Below are 22,111 nucleotides of genomic sequence, written 5' to 3' on the forward strand. Positions count from 1 at the left end.
TACACATTGTTTGTGATTTACGTAGCCCAAGCTCAGGGAGTGTACTACTACTACTACCCTTCCATGAAATAAGAAGAAGTAGAGTGACCATGGAGAAACACACACTTATGCTGGTTCTTGGATGTAATATAAGGCAGTTTCCCCCAGTTAGGCAATGCTGGGATGGAGAGAGGGGATGCATATAATATTTTGCCACTGTTTTGCACAACATTGTCACAAGCAAATGTAAGAAAAAAGCTGTTGCTAAAAGTATAAAATGGCTTTGCACTTGATTGGAATGCTCTGTTTGAAAAGTATTGTTGGCTGGATGGGTAATAAGATGGTGTTCTGCAGTATTTTTCCACTACTGCTTTCTTTGAGAAAATATGCTTATTACACCTTGAGTCAGGCGGTGTGAGAGGTGCTGCAGTACCTTGCAGGGTGGGCATATAATTACAATCATTTTTTAGTCAAGTAGAAGAGAGAGTATAGACATAGGATTTATATTCTTCTGCTCCAAGATGAAGAATTCCTGAACAAGAAGTGAGTGAAATCTGTGTGGACTTCCATGAAATGAGGGTTAGCCACAATGACATGGGGCTGCAGAAAAGCAAATAGATACAAGTGCATAAAATCAAAGGATTATTTGTAAGATGGAAAGCACTCCTGCTCCGCCTCATAAAGGAGGACTGGCAGGTAGGTTGGACTATATGGTCATTAAAGGTCCCTTCCAACCCAAACCGTTCTATGGTTCTATGATTCTGTGGCTTATACGGATACTTCAGCAGCAAAACCTGATCCTACTGTAGAGACAGACAATTCCAGATACTTTCAGAGAAAATCTGAGTTTGCTACAGTGAGACAGGGTTTTGTCCTTTTAAAACAAAGTTGTATTAATATGATTCTCCAACCGTGCCTCAAACACAAGGTAACTACAAAAATACCAGCCAACTTAGTGGTAGATGTTGCCAGAAGAATACAACATACTGACTGAATTTCACTCCAATAAACTTAAAATGTGAGAATTGCATTGTTATTCACCTGCTGTTGGGATGAAAGCTTTATAAACTGAAATTAAAAATTAAGACCATATCCTATTCCTGGCTGTTTCCTTCCTCTTTGTAATACAGATTTCTTTATTATTAAAACAAAACAAAAAAAAAAAACAACCTACAAAGATTTAAAATAATTCCATGGATTTTCAGGAGCATCCTATATGTTAAAACAAAAGAAAGTAAGTATGGGCATAGCAGATTTACTTACAGAAACCGTGTTTCACTTAAAAGAGGGAAACTGATTTTCATATAAACAATGCCCAAGCCCCCACCTCTAGTGAAAAAAGGTACAGAAATACTTTACTCCTTTCATAAATAATGTATTTTATTGCATATGGCTATTAAGGAGAGCATCCATGATCAATACAGACTAAATACAATACACTACTCTAGTTCCATTTATTCTGGTCTCCAGCAGCATCACATTTATCCTTATATACAGCGTGTACATTGGAAGACACAGCAAGATAAGTTAAGTCTCTTGTCATATCACAATAGCAAGAAATATATTTAACATCTTGATATCCAGAAACAATACGTACCCAAAAAGAAAACACTGCTTAATAACTGTTAAGGTTATATAGCAAAAAATATTTTAAATTTAAGGTAAGTCAGGCAAAATGTACAAAGACCCAATATACATTGTGAAGTTTTAGCAAACATAACATTTATACATTTTGGTTCCATTCTGTAAACTAAATTAAGAATGTAAGTATTGCATATGCCTTTGTGAAATCTACAGGATAGAGAAGAACTGACTACACTGTCAAGTTTTTTTTTGAAGTTGATGTATGTATTTTAGCCATTTACTTTAGTGGCATGATTTCCTAATTGGTACAGGGGGCTACTTCAAAATAGAAGATCAAAATATTGTATTCAGCAGGTACCACACTCAGTGCTATGGGGAGGTTCAGACAAAAAATGTCAACAATATTATTTGTATTTTCAGTTCCAGAATTGAACAAGCAGCATTTTAGAATGTTTTAGAACCATTTATAGCATTATTATTATTATTTAAAAAAAAACAACCCAACACTCAGATTAGATATTTAAATTGATTTTAGATCTAATGTTGTATTAGCCTATGCATTGCTGTGATTTAAGATCCCCCAAAATTACAATGAAAAATAATGTCATGGGGTAGGAAAGGAATTTGTTTACATTCATCTTTGTCTTGTAATACAATCCTCAGTTCTAAAAAGTCAGCATGTAAGCAGGAAGATCGCATTGTCATTTGTTACATTTGTAAGACGTTGACTTTTATCTTCCTCAGAAAAAAAATATATCCCAAAAGATAATGCATTATTAATAATGACGCACAGGTCCCACCTAGCACAATGATTGAAAAAAAATGTCTCACATAACTCAAATAACTTAGTAATACTTACATGTCTATCAGAGCAGGCACTGGGGAGGTACCATTAATATGTATACAAACTCTTCAACAAATTTATCAAAGGAGAAACAAGGTGGCATGACATTCTGCTAGTCTGGTACATCAGTTGTATACGATGTTTGTGACCACAGCCACCACATCGCTTGTATTTTCAGACTACTGAAAATGCGATGCACAAGTAGTCTTGAAAAAACTCTGGATAAGCAACGGCAACATTTCTTCTCTCCCTGTAATCATGCCTGTAGTTGCAATGATGCTCTTCTGGTAGAAGGCAGATTTCAGGACTTTCCAGATAGCAAGATAATACTGTGTTAATATTAGTGTTTGAACCTGTCCAGTACCCACTATCATCCCTGCATTCCTAGCATGCCTACGTAGATTTTTGGTTACAAGAAATGCAGCTAAGAACAGGGTTAGCTGACAAAAGTGAGCTTGTAGATAGGAGAAAAGGCTTTTGCAATCTGAAGTACCTACATCAACACCTACATAGAGAGAATTAAACAAGTGTGTCAAAGGTAAAGAGAGATAACCCCAATACAGTTTGATGCTTTTAACTTACGTCGCTTCGGTTACATGTTTTTATTTTTATGTTCTTAACTCCTCTGAATTCTCTGTCCCAGTCCAATCCAGAGTTCCGTCCCATGTTAGATTTCTCAGTGCCCTCACCAGGCTCCATCCCAGAATCAGACATCGCAGCTCGTGATGGAGGAGCAGGTAGCAGCTGCATGCATTACGAGTTCAGTAAGGCTGGCGACCGCTCTTGAGAGACTCAGCATAGAGATAAAGGAGGTCCTGTCGAACACCAACACCGCAAATCCGGCTTTACTTTGAACTGAGGTAGGTAGTACTGTGATAGGCTTGAAATTATGCCAGTAAATACCAGATCTGACTGCTTCAGCAGGTGCCACAGAATCCCCCAATATGTCGAAGGATAAATACAGTTTATCTTTGCAGAAAAAGGAAATGAAGGCATTGGCCATTAGTTAAAGAGGCCGGCAGAAAAGTTCCTACTGTCTAAAGAACATCTTCAACTTCTGTCAAAACAGCAGCAAAATGATAATGTAGATGCCATTGACAGGACATGAGTTGGGCAGGTTGCTTTCCCTTCCTCGCTGATTTGCTGTAGGGTTTAGTCCACAACAGTTTGAAAGTTAAGTAACTGTCCAGACAAACAATGACAACAACAAAAAGTAAATCTTAAGCAGCTTCAATTAAAAAACAAACAAAACAAAACAACAGAAAACCATATATGCCGAGCAGCTTCTTTGAATGTTGTACTCTTTGAGGTCATGGTGATAAAACTAACTCCTTCACTCTGAAAAGGAAAATGACAGAGAGTCAGTAACAGCTGCAACAAAAATCATAGAAATGATTAAAACAACACAAAAAAAAATACCATACAGAGGTTATTCAGAATGGGGTTGCATGGAAAAAAAAGCCAAGTAATAACTGCTTTTCTGTTTGCACGCATCATAAGGCATTACAGAGGCAACAAAGAGAGCTCTTTCCAATCTCAAGCCAAGTTCTTGGTGTTGAACTTCCCCATTGTGGCTCCTCAAGCCAGCAAACCCCGAGAGGCACAACCAGTTAGAAAACCTGACATGAAATCCCCCTGGTTCAAGTTGTGACCCTCACTGTTTTGTACCGTTGGTAAGAAAAAGGTGTTGTAGAAAGCAGATACAAACTCAAGTAGTTTTTAACTGTATGGTTGTTATTGAAAGCTGTCAATTTCCAGATAATAAAAGAGTTTCTTGAGACCATATTGACTTAAGGGAAAGAGTCTTCTGAAAACATAAGCAAAGAAAGGCCCATCTTCTAATTTAGCTTTTTGGTTTACTAAATAACTACTATTCCAGAACTAAAAAAGTTAAGCATGCTGGCAAATGGAAGGAGTCCTCTTCAGATTACTGTTTACAAAGCTGCTTTAAACATCTAAAGTGAATTACGCAGTATCATAGAAACCGGTTATGAATTGGCCAATCCTGTTTTCAAGAACTCAGCTGACTCCTCTCACTTTTTTTTTTACTCCAAAGAAGGAATGGACAGGATGTGCCACTGACACAGACATGTTGTCATAATAACAACATAAAGGTGGTTTGTTAACATGGTCACTAAAAAAATCAAATTTCTTCAGTATGTTATTACACAGGGTTTCCCAGTTTGCTATAATATTTGGAAAGCAGCAACGCAAAAACAGCAGCGATCAAAAAAACAAGACCATACATTTTACATAGCAAAACACTGACACTTTGTTTTGAAAGGTGCCAACTGTGGTATAGCCCCATACAATCTCAAGCTGCAACATTACATTCCTCATATTTGCTATTAATAGTGTCTGGTTAATCTAGTAATTTACAGCAATTTTGTTGCTTGTATGTTGCTATCCCAAGTTTACAAGTTAAATAAAAACTTTAGTTTGGACATGTATTACAAAAGTTTTCCTAGAAACTGAAATGACTTGGAACGCTTTGGGTACTGACATTGTTACTTAGAAAAGCCATAATACTTTAATTTCAACTGCACAGATACAAGAAGTCAGTATTTGCTTTGGGATCATCTTGAATTCTATATGAAACCTGGAAGTAAAAGTAAGCATAGTGCCTGTCTGTTCAAGTTTTATCCCACGTGAGCTTCTGATAAACCAATACAAAGGCTCTTCTTCAAGTCTATACAAAAAACACAGGTTGGCATATCTTGGCATATATGTGAGAATTGCTAAATTGCTATTGAGTCTCTCAGAGCTAAGGTTTACTTAAGAAATAAGCCCTGTCTAAGTCAACTGGAACTGCTTTATGATCAGTTACTTTGGATGTTACTTAAGATTTGGTTTAGTGATGCAGACTGAGATGAATTAATAGCTTGCCAAGAACAAAAAGAAAGTATCTCACTGCCCACATCCACTATCATTTATTTGGTGCCACTTTTCCGATCTAACACCAACTCAATTCTAGCCACTCTAACATCATAAAAAGAGCCTTTTTTCCCCTCCTCAAATTAATAACATGAGTTGCTTTATGATGCAACTAACGGAGCTTCAAAACTGCCAGTAGAACTGAAGGGGAGGTACTACTTGAATGCACAGTATGAAACAGGAGCTGAAACAGAAAAAGGAGGACATGGAAAACTTGGAAGGACAGCAAGATTCCTCACTTGCTGTTTGCAAACTGTAAATCCAACCACTATAGGTACTGAGGATCCTCCAACGTGAAACCATACCCAAATGGGTTTTGTAAACTTTAAATGTGGAGGTGGAAACTTAAAAAAAAAAAAAAAAAAGAAAAAAAACAACTCAAAATCACCTGGATTGGTAATCATCATCATCCAGCAAGGCTGCATGGAAGAACAAGTGGCAGGATGGGTGGCTCTCAGAAGAGAGCAAAGATCCCTCTTTTGAGGAACAGCTGCCTAACAAACCACTTTGTTCTGACTTCTATTCAGGGAAGCACAATGCACATGCATCACGGAGGCATACAAGCGAGTACTTCAAGAGTAAGTGCTTGTGGGGAGGTTCAGGTTGGATATTAGGAAAAATGTATTCTCAGAAAGAGAGGTAATGCATTGGAACAGGCTGCCCAGGGAGGTCATGGAGTCACTGTACTTGGAAGTGTTCAAGAAAAAGGTAGATGCCACACTGAGTGATGGTCTAGAGAGGTCACAGGCATGGGTTGATAGTTGGACTAGATGATCTTACTGGTCTTTTCAACCTTAATGATTCTATGATTCTATGTTATTGCTTTCCTCCTCCAACTGAAAACTAACCCAATAGCTAAATTTAGGTTACCATTGCATCAGAGTAATAGCTAATGCCAAATGAAGTTAATAATTAGTTTAAATGGGAAAGCAGAGGAGATTTTTGTACATGCAAAGATGACAAGCAAATATGTTTCAAGAAGTATGTCCACCTATGGTGGTCATCAGGGAGGATTTTTAGTTACTGAGTAAGTCTGACAGTGCTCTTACAGCACCACAAGTACTTTCCAGACATAATTAAGCTGGAGTGAGTGAGGCAGCCTATGCTTCAAAGCTTCCCCAAACCTGGTTCACAGGGTTTTGTAAGAGGACAATAGGGACTGTGGGTCTAAGCTTTACAGCCCAGAATGCAATCAACACTTCACCCAAACACACTATAATGCTAGTCTATAACCTCAGAATTAACCCCAAAGTCATCTTCAATGATCATAAATGGCTTGGGTTGGAAGGGGCATCAAGGACCATCCAATTCCAACCACTCTGCCCAGGGCCCTATCCACCCTGCCCTCAAATTAAATGTCTCCAAGGGATGGGGCATCCACAACTTCTTTGGGCAACCTGTTACAGTGCCTCATGACCCTCTGAGTAAAGAACTTCCTCCTAATATCTAACCCAAGCCTCCCCTCTAACACAATAACTAGTGCTACCCTGCAACACACACAATAGCAAGTGTCAGCTTCAGAGGATGCCTATTAGCAAGCAGTAAGATCTGAGTTCCATGCTAAAATATTCTTTTGTTTGTTGTTGTTTTTTAATTACATCAATATCACCATTGTTTGTTTTTGTTAAATTCAGTTATTAATGTCTCCTACATTTTTAAAGTCCCAGATCAACACTGCACTTAAATCTATCACTCTGCAAGTCAAACTTGTACACACTGCCTGTATCCGGGAACTAAACAAAATTCCTAAAGGACACAAATATATTATTTGATAACCTCATTCCCCTGGGCACACACAAATCACAACACAAAGTGCAGCACTGTTTCAGTGCTGAAGTTCCCTCTTGGTTCTGGACTTTATTAAGAAAAAAAAACTTCCATGAATGATTGCTGCTGAATTTCCAGACCTACTTCACATCATCTGATTCCACCAGTTCTTTCTGGGGAATAAAACAGATAGTAAACACACACACAAATTGCTAGGAAACAACAAAATATTCAAAGATTTGCTAAGTAAACTGTGAGGAGAATACACTAGCTAATCAATTAAATACCTCTTCTGCTTATTTATTTTCAAAGTCAGTGAGCAATGACTAAAATTTTTCTGAATTCCTAAAAATGATTCTCTTCTGCTGGCAAACACAGGGATGGAGCTATTCACATGGCTGATGGTACAGCATAGTGCAGGCTATTCACTGCCTGTCAATTTATTCAAGTGGCAGCGTGACCATCTGAGTGAGTAGAGTGTGGGGCAGGGAGCCCATGGCACTGCCACAGACCTGAACCATGACTCGAGGCAAACGGCTCCCAGGGTTTATCCCTTTGTCCCCCCTCCCCAGGTTGCCTGCCAAATCAATTGAGGCTCTGATCCTGCTAACTACTTTTTCCTAGAAGAGCAATCCTATTGATATAACTGAATCCCAAGGTTAACAATGGGAATGTTTGTAGGCTTTGGGCCAGGCCATTAGATGGCACAGCCCGAGGACCCAGATCCCACCTGCAAAACACACAGGATGAGCCACTCCTTACCTAGTTCTGACTCTCATTAAGCAATTTAGTGAGTAATATATAATAAAAAGCCCAGAAGGAATCTTGCTAAGACAACAGAGCAGCTCATCTGTCTCCACCAGTACTTCCAGGGAATTCAGTGAGACTGCTCCAACCAAATAAAGCAGAGCTTGGTCATCCTCACAAGTAAAGCTTTCAGTCGGAGCTTAAACACTTGCCATAATAACACTTCACGGGAAAACATAAAGCAGTATGCTCTAGCAGTTTACAAAGTCCATGAATAACAGCAATTCAAAGCGAAGTGCCTCCGCATTCGACAGGAAAAAAAAAAAAAAAAAAAAACAAGCTAAACCATGAAATTAAAAAGCTATGTAATAATGATTTCTTTTAAACAAGTCATGGTTCATCATATTTAGCTATGCCCTTTTGGTACATAAGTCCACAAAGGAACAGCACACAATGTTATTTGGATATGTTTTTGTTGTTTTATGAATTTAGAAAAGCAAGAGTTGGGACAACGTAGACTATTCATGACTGATAATGAAAATTACCGAATTTCTTCAGTGTTGCAAAGAGGAGATGTTGTGGCCACAGTTATCTCTAATAACATAAGCTTTATAGTACTCTTCTCTCTTGAGTCACACAGTTAAAAAACATAATGTTTTGAGTTCTATTATGATTAACACAGAGAAAGATGCTATCTTTTAAAGTAGGAAACAAAACACTAGACTGGAAAAAGATGCTGCATGCCAGCAGTTGCAAGTACTGTTTTTTTTTCCCCTAACATACACACAAGAGGCTGAAATGTTCATCTGATCCACAAACAAATCCACACAATTGATATTTAGTGTCAACTTTTATCCAAAGAGACTAACAAAATCAAAGTCATTTGTATTTGATACCATCTAGTTACATGAATAGCAATTACTTTATTTGTAATTTCACTAGCAGCTGAGTGTAAAGTTGAAGTGCAGATGACAGTGAGGGCTACACTTAGTTGATTTCAGAATTTAATGTAATTTGTAGTTCGTATCATTTTGTCAAGGTTCTTATAGATTTTGTAATATGAATAACTAAAACATTAAAATGTAATTATGTGGAAAATAAAGGATTAAACTTACAAATGTCATTATAATGAATTTATAGCTAAAGTGCTGGTCCAGAAATACATTTCTCATATAAATTATAATAAAAATAGGCACTTCACATTTAAAATTGAGAGTAGACATGCTCATTTTTCCAAGATAAATTTAATACATTTCCAATCATATCTCTTAATTTTGGAGCCACAGACATTGTATAGTATTAAACAAGTTTGTGTAGATGTGATTTAATCCCATGATTAGGAATGAAATTAATTAGACAAAAAACCTCAACATAGGACTACCTGAAATTTGTTCAGTTATTTTCTCTCTTGCAAGCTGGGTATACAACTGCTTAAAAATGTTAAATGAAATTAAACAAAATCAAGCTTCTTTCTGTGAGCAAACAAAACATTAGAAAAAATGTTTAGTCCTTTTCACCTTCCACTGGGAGCTTATAAGAGGGACTCAGACAGAAAGAAGCAGATGTGGAAACTACACAGGAAATTTGCTACTAAATAACAGTGGCAGCCAGCCAAAGGGCCACTCTGCAGTTCACCAGTATAGGATTTAGCCATCATGGAAAAAGGAGTCATGTTCTTGTTTGATGACCATTACCAGCAACTCTAATTGCCTCCCACCTTGCAAACCATCACGCTACTCCTTTATCAATGCAGATGTGAAATGAGAACACTGGAAACATAGCTTCAATTAGGTTGTTGGCTTGATTTTTTATAGCTCCTTTAGCCACATCAAAGAGAGAGCTCTTCCCGGGAAAAAACTGATAGCAATGAGCAAATTCTAGAAGCACCACTTTGAATATAAAGGGAGGCTTCTTATTAGAGATTATTTTTGCAAGACAACATGCTCACCACCTTAAAAGTGTTGAAGGACAAGGGAGGAAGGGATTGCTGACTAATGCACTGAACTACCTACTAACTCCATCTGGAGATGCAACAAAGCTGTGTATATTTGCATGTCTACCTCATACAGAGCACACTAGATGATAACTCAGCTAACTTTGGCATCTCCAATGCATACCTCTACATCTCTGGCCTACTCACTCTATGAAGAGCTAGAATGACTTGTTCCTTATAGTTTAGGGAAGAAATAGACACTTCTAAGCAGCATTTCACCTGGCTTATTTCACACTAGGCTCAGATGAATAAGAGTTATCAAAAAATTTCCAAGTCTGTGAGGTGCATGGTTTTGTATTCGTCTTAGGAGCAAAGACCAAATCCTCTTATATACTGAAATATTGTTCAGCTTGCAATTTGAAGGTGCATTTGTCTCTCCTCTAACACATATCATTAGTCATTAGCAAGGGTAACAACTTCTGACAAGGAAGACCGTTCATAACTAGAGCTTGATATTCTCACACACTGAAATGCTGCCAGTGTTAGCGGACCTAATTCATACAGGCAACAGTGAGAAAAAGAAAGAAGAATTAGACTTCAGGTTAGATCCACTAGCAAGACATTTCAGACACCAAAAGTCAATACCAAAGTCTGACGGCTTCTTCTAAGCCAGTGGGTTACTTCCATGACTAAATACACACTGGTAAAGTGCTCTCAAAGACAGAAAAGTATGGCATTTCTCTCTCGCTTGGGAGAAAAAGCAATCTTTTCCAGTGATTAAACTTAAGAATTATTCATATTAAATATTTAAATATTCATGGGAACAGGGATAAGGACTCACGTAAATTGTGGGAAGTCATGTTCACTCTCTCTTTCCACTACAACCGATATCTAATTATTCCATGAAAACAGCTTCAGTAAGAAAGAATGAGAGCACTCTACTGAAGAAGATACGGCTAAGATGTGCTAAGGACTAGTGGAGTGGGGAAAGAGAAATGTGATTTTTTTCTGCCAGGAAGGTACTGGATGCAGGTCAATAGTGGAAGAGTGCTCTAGCCACTTAAATGTTGTAGCTAGGGGAACAGAAATATTTCTTCTAGGTCCTCTGTAAAAGATTGATACCGTCCCTCATCATTGAGGAAAGGGCTTAGGCATCTAGCATCAGAAGAGATTTCTGACGTACAAAGTCAGTATGGAGACTCGGGCATTCCTCCATCCTAGAGGAAGACATTTATCTTTCCTTCTTTAAAACAAAAAGCAGCCTTCAGTTTTCACAGTCAACTATCTGCCTGCTTAGCAAACTGACTTTGGGACTGCTTACCCAGGAGACAAACACATTTTGGCACATCACCTGGATTTTACATTCTCTGGATGGTTACACACTAAAACTAGCTGCTGCAACTCTGAGACTTTCACGTGTTCAGGGAGATGATGTTCCTCATTAAGAGATAGTTTGGAAGTGAAGGGATGAAGAAAAAGAAAGCAGGGAAAGGCTAACAGGAACAATTGGGCATGCATGGTATGATAGTCTTGCCACTACCACTTCCCCTCGTTGTCACACCCTTGTTTACAACTTTGAGCATCCGATGGCAGGATAGGAAATCATTTTAAGAGATTGTTTTCAATTTTTGACAATGCTTTTCTAGAAATCTTCGAGAAACCTTCAACAGTGTTCTCACTGTTGTCATTGTGAATTGGTTAATAATAAACAAGAGGAAAATGAAGCTAGGCAAGAAGCTGTGGACTTAACGTTCTCAAGGAAATTCTCATTGAGAAAAACATCCACAAGTGTCCAGTGCTTCTCGACAAAGCTCACTGTTTTATTTTGCCCATTTACTTCAAGTCCTCTTTTTAGGACAATAAATAAATAAATAAATAAACCTAGAGCAAAAGAAGTATTCCCTTTTAACATACTTTCTGAGGGGGCTTTCAATATTCAACACACTAGTGTGTTTTTTAACCAATCCTTTCTCAGAAGGTTTATATGAAGACTTTTTTTCTGGATTTTTTTTTTCTAAATGGCATTTGTTCTGTTCATATGTTGAGTTGTGATTTTTTTCACATGAGATCAGATAAGAATCTTTCTCCTCACTGAAAGAAAAGTGAACCAATGTGTTTTGGTGGATGCTACTCAGAAAAAAAGTAATAACAGTTTGCTTTCTCAATTTCATATCTTCTAAAGTATCATTACCAAGTATAATTTAATAACTACATATTTTAATTTCGCTATTAATCTTGTTGCATATAATGTCACTCCTGCTTTTTCAGAACTATGTCTCTGGTAGCCCACAGTAGTTAATACAGTAGCACAAATCAGATCAAGCCCTTAACCATTTTCCTTTGCTAACTCCATCAAAACAATAATTGAAGCACCCATATAGAAAAGTTTGGACGCTAAAAAAAAAAAAAAGATATATCCACTAATAAAGCTAAAGTCTTCTTATTTTAAAGGCTACTTCATTTTGTAAACTTTATGGCTTCTATATTTCTGTTGTGCTAAGGCACTGTACATGCACATAGGCACAGTATATTTTTCTACTAACTGAAAACATTCTTTAAAAAGTACTTGGAGAGAATACTGTGAAAAGAATTAAAAAGACTAATTTTGTGAGAAAAAGCAACAAAATCTGGTAAAAGGTAAATTTCACTCACAACAGACCTCAACAGTTTGCTTGTGGCACCCAGCCACAAGTGATAGTCAGGTCCAGTATGTTGTCAGGGCCACACAACAACACAGACACAAGAGAACTACATCCTTTTGTGAATTAGCCTTAAGATTTGCTGAGCCTCTGAAATATTTCTGAAGATGACTGTATGAAATACAAGCTTATTTTGTTGCGGGTCAAGAACTTTTCTTTTCTTTTCTTTTTTGACAAATGACATGGGATTTGAGAGACGGCTCCTGCCCAGAATCAAAAGAACTGAAGTTAAGCAAATACTTCGTAATACCTCCACAGAGAACGATCAAAGCATCTTACCCTTTTCTCAGGTACACATAGGCCACAATCATCTTTCAAGATAATGTTTATCAAAGTAGTTCCAGCGATCTCATTAGAGACAACAAGCTGAGCTCTCACTAACATCCTTAGAGTGTAGGCTTCCAGCCAACACACATACCTGGCACACTGGTTACTGTCTTACACTCACAAATTTTGTGAGGTGCCTAGTTCCCGTTGATTTCAACACCCTCACTCTTTAGATTTCTTATTTAAAAACTAGATTTATCCTCCCTTGCATTAACATTCCAGAGAAATGCTAGAAAAATTGAAAGCATTTCTATGTTGCATTTATAAATCTAGCTTTTAAAACAAACAAGGGTTCCTGTAGCTTCCTTTACAATGTGGTGCTCTGAAGATAATCTCTAGATGAATTAGCATTTATTTCTGAAGCTGATATCCATATAGTGCATACGGAAGCGAGTATTATGTTAGGATATAAAAGGCAAGAACGTATATTCATCACGTGGGCATCATAGCCATCATCCATACATCACATTCAGAGGCTAACTACTCCTTTGTTTGGTAGAAAAGGCAAAAAGCTCAGTAAACTGTTCAGAAAAGTATTTTTTGTTTAAAATTCATCTCCTGAGAAGACCAGTTTAAAAACTGGAAGTTGGCCATAAAATAACTTGTGAAAGCAACAAATACATAGAACAGCCTCCTCTGTCCTACTCATATTTTGCTTTCTTTCCCACTCAAAAAGCACAGATTTTACAGAATAAATGAGTTTGTTCCCAGCTCCACTGTATGCACCTTGAAGCCTCCCTAAGTTTCCTGCAGAAATGAAGTGAAGCAAGCCTGGATTCATTTGCTCTGCAGGACCTAACAACAGATGCAAAAGGTTCACTTTCAAGGAAGGTAGCTAAAGAAATGCAGAATGCGAAGTTTCACCTACCCTAAGGAACAAGTAGGAATGAGACAGACAATGAATCTCAGCTTAGAAAACAGCATGTACTTGTGTTGTTTTTCCACAGTGAGACCTGCAGTACAAAACGTTACTTTTCCCAAGAAAAGAACATTTGTTTAAATATGAGAAATAGTATGTTCTCAAAGCACAGTGTGCTTTCCCAGCACTCTTCTCCAAACTTCAGAGACTGAAAAAGAGACAAAAAATAGGTATCAATCATGTCCAATACTGCTGACTGCAGAGCATGAGGCTCTTTCTCCTGTAATTACGAGAGCTCTCAGTACATATTTGCATAAAGCTGTACTTGGCTGTCTCAAGAGCTCTGGTTTTTCCTTATCTCACAGGTGCTCTCACACATGCATCTTTGCCCCCTTTTGTTTAATGGTTCATTGACATGTTGCTGTGTAATTTGTTTATAAGCAACCACTGATGCTTAATTTTCTTTTTACTTTTCTTTTTAAGGTTTGCCAGTATCTCATATAGCATTTTGAAAAATACATTCTACTTAGAGCAATAAAGCTGAACATGTGACCATATAACTGAGACCAGTATCTTTTTGAAATTGTCAGGACTGTTTCTATACAGCAAGAAGATTGAAACCCATCTTTGTCACTTCATGAATGACACTTGAAAGTTTGGCTCTAGACCCACCACTGCTCACCAGAGAATTTCCCTAGACTGCAGTGAGCGTTTCCAGCACAGAGAGCTGCATATATTTTCTCCCATTGCCAGCATACTAACTTTCTAAATCTGCTCAGGAAATCTCAAGTAGGTGTTGTGAGCACTTCAGGATGTCAAATTCATGAACTGGAACCTCCTGGAGAATACCATGCAGTAGATGAGACTGCATAAAAACTAAGATACTGCTGTAAAAATACTCTCTGCAGAAAGAAGATTGCAGAAAAAAACGCTTTGCAAAACACAATTATTTTCCCCAATATACCTGTAGCTTTAAAGCACAAGTTTGTTTCCAAGTTCTAAGGAGGTGATATCATTGCATATTTAATGTATTGTGATTGAGACCAGGAAATGCATTGAAAAGTGTTCAGTCAACAGTGCAGCAGCTGCATAGCTAGAGAAAACACAAATCCCTTTTAATTTCACATTTACTGAACACACACAATGCATCATAAACTACCATAGAGAGTATAGGCCAGACCAGGCAGGACTGCTTAGCTATACCAGTTGATACACATACGAATATCGGTCTTGTTTTCATGCTCTTTTTTTTTTAAATAGCTTTAATTCACCAAATCTGATGACATCAAACCACAGCCCTCCAGAAGTTACATGTCTCTTTTGCACCAAATGTGTAGGCTCCCTCTATAGTCAGGGAAGGCAAAAGGTTTGTAAAAATCGTGAAGACTGGCCTTGACCTGCCTCTTCAATATACCTTAAAGGTACATACACCTTTCCAGTGATTACTAATGGAAGCTTGAACCTCATTTAGGAGGACTTTTTAATTACACTCCTAACAAGTTGCTAATGAGATGTCTACAGATGGAATCCAAACCTCTTAGATCTACATGTAGTGAAAAAATACTGGGTAGATGAAGAAAGCACCATATATGGAGAAACATAAAACAAGAATACTGGTACCAACTGGAGATACTCGCACTGAAAACCTTCAACACTGAATGAACTGAGCAGCTTCATTCTGAACACATGTATTAAGGCTCCTAAGATTTTCCAACAGAATCACAGAATAGTTTGGGTTGGAAGGGACCTCACAGCCCACCCAGCCCCACCTCCTGCCGTGGGCAGGGTTGCCCCCACCAGCTCAGGCTGCCCTGGGCCCCATCCAACCTGGCCTTGAGCATCTCCAGGAATGGGGCACCACAGCTGCTCTGGGCAGCCTGTGACAGCACCTCACCGCCCCCACAGTGAAGAATTTGAGGTCCTGTGATCACTCTGTGGCCTCAGACAAAGATATTTCTGCCTATTAATTACACTTTTGCATCCATCAGTAGCCCGGAAACACTAAATCCCACAAAACACATTACGAAAAGAATGGCTAAATTGTCTCCTCTGGAGTATGCTCTCTTGCCTTGCAAATAGTTCTACCTAGCCTATGCTAAACAAACCAACTGAAACTTTTCTGTAGCAGTTGCAAGATGTCTGTTTACAAACAGAAAAACCAACCAACCAACCTGAGGCACAACTCCACCAGTGTTTCCCAGTTTGATGCTCAGCCTCCCCAGTAGTCATCAGAAAAGTCCCTAAATCAAAAAGCTGGATTCAATCGATGTTTAAGACAAAAGATCATGGGAACGCTTCCCCATACAGTACATACAAGACTTGGACACATCCACTCAGGTGGGAAAAATATTTCCATAAAGCATGTATAAAATAAACTCAGCATGAACAGCCTTTAAATGAGTGGTTCCTCCACAGAACATTACAAATTACAGTTCATGGACTACTTCAGAGCTGGCAGCTTACTCTGTATCAGAGGTTCTTAATTCCAGCAGCTATTTTTAATTAAAGTAAATTGAAAAAAAATAATTAATTAATTACTGTGATTCCAGAAAGATACGATGTGGTTGAAAATGGTCCAAAAAGGGATCTAAAACAATTCAGGAGAAAGAAGAGAAATGGTTATAAGCCTCCCTATTAATTTCTGATAGCTGCTATGAAAGATCTTTGAAACCTCTGTCAAAGTAAGATTAAAATTTACCACGTTATAGAGGCAGAGGAGAAGTTTAAAAGTAGGTGCCACCATATATTTCAGGACAAGTATCCATGCTGTGGAAGAAAAGCTCCACTAATATCTGATCCAATACAGAAACAGCAATTGGACTTCAAAGACATATGGCGATGCTGTCCATTCCCACACTCAGTGTCATAGCCCCACAATGCTATATCGTGTACCATTCTGGGTACCATGTATTCCCAATGCTTTTCCTTAACTAAATCACAGAATTTGGAGAAGTGTTTCCTGCTCCTGGATTAATTGAAAATCGCCAAACATAATTCTTCTCACCACTGTGCTAGTTCCTGGTTTTTAAACAGATGAGAAAACAGTTTTCCATGCATCAAATACACTGCATTTCCTGCTTCCTGCTAAGAGTTAGCTTTGCTTATATTTTATGTAAGTAATGAGTTAACAGCTTCTTTGACACATATCAAAATGTGAGTTGTTTCTCAGAGTACAGAAGGAAAATGAAAACTTTATTCAGGTACACACAGACTACTACACTAATTTGACTATGATAAAATCACTTCACCATTCAGCAAAACAATGGTTTTATGTAATTAAAAAGCAGCAATAAAGGATTGCAAAGAAGAATGTAACAGGTTTTTATAAAGGACTTATTTGCCTACTACTCTGCCACCCTCAGCAGAGCTTGCTGGAGGCTTGCCTACCAAGTGCAATGAATAAAAGTTGGCTGCTCAGGCAGCTGTCAGCACAGTGCTTGGGAAAATGCCTCCAAAAGACCAGCCGAAAATCAGTGCTTAGTAAAAGGAATGGGATCGAAACCAAACTAACAGGAAATACTGAACAAAGAAACATTTCTTAATGCTCACATCATCAGAGCTAAGATACCTAAGGACACGATGTGTACACTTCATTCCACTTGGGATAGAGAGTCTAAACTTTTGTCCTAAACATCAAACCTCCGAAGTGCTCAGTGTTTTCCTTTTAACTTCAGCAAGTAGGGAACTGTTGAAGGAATGGCATTTCTCTAAGTGCACTCAGACCCATGACTCCCATCTGCTGAGAGTCTAAGTCCTAGTAACATATCTTAATGTCTCACCCATTCTTAATTTAAGGGAAAAGCCAGCTGCACTATAGTTATGTGGAAATCATGAATGAAAATCAATGTAAGTATGTCCTATGGCAAATTAAAAATAAACAAAACAAAAGCTTGAGTCAAATAACAAAAAAAGGCATCTAAATATCTCTAAAAGGGTTTTTAAAATTGTATGGCTGAAGTGTTATCACCTTGTAAAGCTACAAGAGACACTTTATGAGTACAAAGAAGAAAAACATTTGCCGAGGAGTGCGAAAAGTATGAAGTGTTGCATTACTTTCTCTTACTATGGTGACAGAACATCCACATAGCCAGTAAGGCAAGACAAAGCTTGCCAGGTTCTTGACAGATGCAGCAAACTTGGAAGATAACTTCACTCACAGAACATTCTCTCAGTGACTTTTCATAACCTCTGCATCTAACAGCAGCATGGTACCTAAACATCTTATATAGCTCATTCCCATCACAGACCAGCTCTCTCTGCCTTAAAGCACACTAGTTAAGCTGTGCTCATCCAAGCTCCAAGTCTAAGGCTATTGTTTATGCTTTCTATCAATAGGCAAGAATACAGAATCACAGAAACATAGGGGTTGGGAGGGTCCTCTGGAGATGATGTAGCCCAATCCCCTGCTAAAGCAGGTTCCCTAGAGCAGGTTGAGCAGGTCACATAGGAAAGCATCCAGGTGGGTTCTGACTATCTCCAGAGAAGGAGACTCCACAGGCTCTCTGGGCAGCCTGCTCCAGTGCTCTGTCACCCTTAAAGGGAAAGAAGATCTCTTTCATGTTCAGATGGAACATCCTGTGTTTGTGCTCATTGCCCCTGGACCTGTTGCTGGGCACCACCAAAAACAGCCTGGCCTCACCCACTTGCCACTCACTCTTTAGATATTTAAAAACATGGACACCCCCTCATCCTTCTCCAGGCTGAACAGCCCTAGGTCTCTCAGCCTTTCTTCATAAAGGAGAAGGGCCCTCATCATGTAGCCCTGATAATAAACAACAACAAAACAATAACTGCACTATTCTAATGTTACCAGCTCTTACATTGCTTAAAAATGACTGTCACTTGAACATTTGCACTAATGGGAAAAAAAATTAAAGAGGACCTGGTCTAGAAATCATTTACAGTGCTGAAGTACATTGGTGCATTTATATCTGGAAATCATCCTATTGGCTAATGTTCAACAACTGATTACTACCAAATTATTTATTTAGAGCCCACATAATCTACTATTGATTTAGATTACACCAGTTACTGTTGAAATTAACGGTTTCTCTTGACAAGACTTTTGTTTGACATTTAAGGATTAAAACAGAGAAGTAAAATAGCTAATATTTTTGTAGAACTCCAAAAGAAAGCAGCAGCATCCTAGCACTTATTTGTGCAAGCAAGAATCTCTCTCTGATATCTGTGAGTGGAATTGCTAGAATAGGGTTTGTAAGGTCATTAGTACTCCCATTTTATGTTTACAGCCAACTCCCTGAAGCATTATGTGTTTCAGAATCATACATTTGTCCCTTATGCCTCCTGTGTACTCATTTCCTGTAACTATTGTTAAAGGTATGAACACTAATTCTGTGACCACTGTGAATTATGTACCTTTGCACTGCTTTACAAGTTTGATTCCAATTCTAAATATAAATGTTCGGTGTTTTATTAGATCAAGACTAATTAGTTGTAAATAATGCTCATAATGAAGCGATTTTTTGCAATTCACAAACAATTTGAATATTTATCATCATCACGAGTTTTCATCATTACAACAGAAGCATAACTTTTCTACAATATTATTATAGCTAATGCTTCATTAATTTCGGCAGAAACAGTTGCTCAGGAATTAAATCTTTACTGTAAAAGATGCAAGTCCAGCCTCTTATAAGCATTTCCAAATGATCTTATAACACAGTTGAGAGAAACTACCGTACAGATGAATTTCACCTCCACTTTCCAGATCCAAATCTCAGAATCCCCTTGCAAATAAATCTTTTTCTGGTAGGACATAAAGTGGTTTGTATCAATTCTACACCCACTTCTTATGAATAATGCTAAAATGTAGCACTAGTAGCTATTAGGAATAACTTTGTATAGTGTCAGTTACTCCATCCCTGAAGGCAAGCTAAGCCAGCCTCAGTGCTACTTCCTCATCCTCAGCAACTCTTCCTGTCACATCCTGTAGCTCACTTCCCATGTGAAAGCCAAGTCTAACTTTCCCCCAAAAGATGCTCTTGGAATGAGTTCGGGGGGGCCACCAAGACGATCAGAGGGCTGGAGCACCTCTCCTATGAAGAAAGCTTGAGGGAACTGGGCTTGTTTAGCTTGGAGAAGAGAAGGCTCCGGGGAGACCTCACTGTGGCCTTCCAGTACTTGAAGGGAGCATATAAACAGCAGGGGGAATGATTGTTTACAAGGGTGGATAGCAATAGGACAACAGGGAATTGTTTTAAACTGAGACAGGGGAGATTTAGGATGGATATTCATAGATATTAAGAGGAATTTTTTCACTCAGAGGGTGGTGACGCACCAGAACAGGTTCCCCAAGGAGGTTGTGGATGCCCTGTCCCTGAAGGTGTTCAAGGCCAGGCTGGACGTGGCTCTGGGCAGCCTGGTCTAGTGGTGGGCGACCCTGCACTCAGAAGGGGGGTTGAGACTCAATGATCTTTGAGGTCCTGTTCAACCCAGGCCATTCTATGATTCTATGATGTTCACAGGAATGTTTTGTTCCATCAAGTTTGTAACTTGCTGTGAGCAAAAGCCCAGATCCAAAAGAAAAATCTTCCAAATTCTCATTCCATACATTAGTTTGAAAGTGCTCACCAATTTAATGAAGGGTTAAACTGGACACAAAGAACCTTCTTAAACATTATTTTAAAATAATACGCTGCCAGAGAAGACACAAGACAATAGGTAAATCTAAAATTGCTTAGATCTAATTTCATTGACACAATTTTCCCTCTGCTACTGGAAAGATTTAATGATTTGTCTTTGACTTCAGAGAAGCTGAGTCCTCTGCCTCAAGTCTTGCTTAGAGCATTATTCATCTACTTGAAACTGCCTGTGAAATCGAGTCAAACTGAACAATGAGTTTCATACCTTCCAATCACCACCACAGCATGTTTCAAACACATTTTTTAAAGCATCACTTGGAAAAGCTTAGAAGACTTTCCACCGTGTTCTGTTGTCTCTAATAAACTTCTGCTGTTTGCAGTAGTGGCAAGTTCCCCTGTTTGGCACTGCAGTCAAGCCCCAGTGCCTCCATTTCTGACCCCTTCAAACAAAAACAAGCTGCTCAACAATGTCTAATCCGTGCGTCATGTAATCCTGCTTAATACTCTACAAACTCTGGGTAATATTTGGGTAGTTTTTAAATTTAGCAAAGAACATCCTGGCCTACTTCAAAGACACCCTTGCCTTGGGTAGCATCCGTGAGGAATGTCACCCATGTGCATTTCAAATTGGAACGGCAAGCTAACGTAAACACACAAGTGAAGGAAAGACAAATTAAGAGATCCCGGCCTAGTGACATAATAACAACACGTAACACAAGAAGTCAGGCAACGGAAAAATGAATGCATTATGCAACCATGGCACACACCATTCATAAACAGCTAACGGCAGCCCTGGACCCTCCGAGCAGCGCAGGACTGAGCCCCCCGCCAGCACCCCACAGCCCTTCCAGCAAGGGAGCAGGCTTCACTGCGCAAGGCTGACGGCTAAATCACACACATGCTCCTACCATCTGCACCGAGCTGTGGAATAGGAAGTCGGGTGTCACTCCAGCAGAGAAACAGAAAATCCCTTATTTGAGGCACCCTTCGCTTTCTACAACATAATTATCTCAGAAGCGTCTCACACCACGAGTGTTTCTGAAGAAGGCTAAATTAAATTCCACGATAATTCTTGCGTATACACGCTGACTGTCCTTCCTAAGATCTTTCAGAGCCTGGCTGAAGGACAAATGTGCTCCTGTTTTGTTGAGGCTGTCAGGCAGACAGTCTCCCATCATTAGCCTTTTGTCAACAGCGATGCTGGGGTAGATTACGAGCGCAGAGCTTGTCGTGGCAGGTGCATGGCCCTGGGGCTGCCATCTGCCAGGAAGGAAGTGTTCTCCTCTAGGATGCTAAAGAGATTGACAAAATGTAAACAAAACACTGAATCACTACTAATCTATGGAATCAGGCTACTACCTTCCTCTTCCGCAACATAGATGCTATGATCAGAGGAGGGGCTTAGGTCTGGTGTTTGGGTTTTTCTGTCAGCAAAACAATGACAGAAATAGTTAAAATAATAACGCACTCCAGAATTTATTTATTTATTTATTTTAACTGAGAAAAGCAAATCCGGGTTTGACAGAAAACAAACTCAGTGCCAAAAGGATGCATATTTTGGAAATTACTTCTCCACTTGCAGCTTCTAATGTGCTTCTTTACAAAATGCATTGTCCTTCACTGTATGTGCAAAAACTGCTTTTTGTTATTGTTGTTATTTTTGCTATACCTGTAAATAACATCAGGCTGTCATTGCCGATAAAGAATTGATTTTTTGAAAAGAAAAATAGATCATTTGAAAATAATGAAAAAAACTGGGTAGATAACAGAACTCAGAATACAGTCCTTCTTTCTTTTAAAAAATAGACTTCCAACTGAATCCCTCCCATTTAGACC

General features: G+C 38.7%; 1 protein-coding gene across 1 annotated transcript in view; it reads right to left on the reverse strand.

Moving 5' to 3' along the window:
- Positions 1,339-22,111, reverse strand: part of IRS2 (insulin receptor substrate 2) — a gene marked incomplete at its 5' end in the record, with an annotated part of 30,535 nt that continues 9,762 nt past the window's right edge. Inside the window, 1 exon segment of the mRNA XM_021415159.1 lies at positions 1,339-3,745. Coding sequence (XP_021270834.1) covers positions 3,741-3,745 — 5 coding nt within the window.

This window comes from Numida meleagris, chromosome 1 (genome assembly GCF_002078875.1).
Source record: "Numida meleagris isolate 19003 breed g44 Domestic line chromosome 1, NumMel1.0, whole genome shotgun sequence".
Lineage (NCBI taxonomy): Eukaryota > Metazoa > Chordata > Aves > Galliformes > Numididae > Numida > Numida meleagris.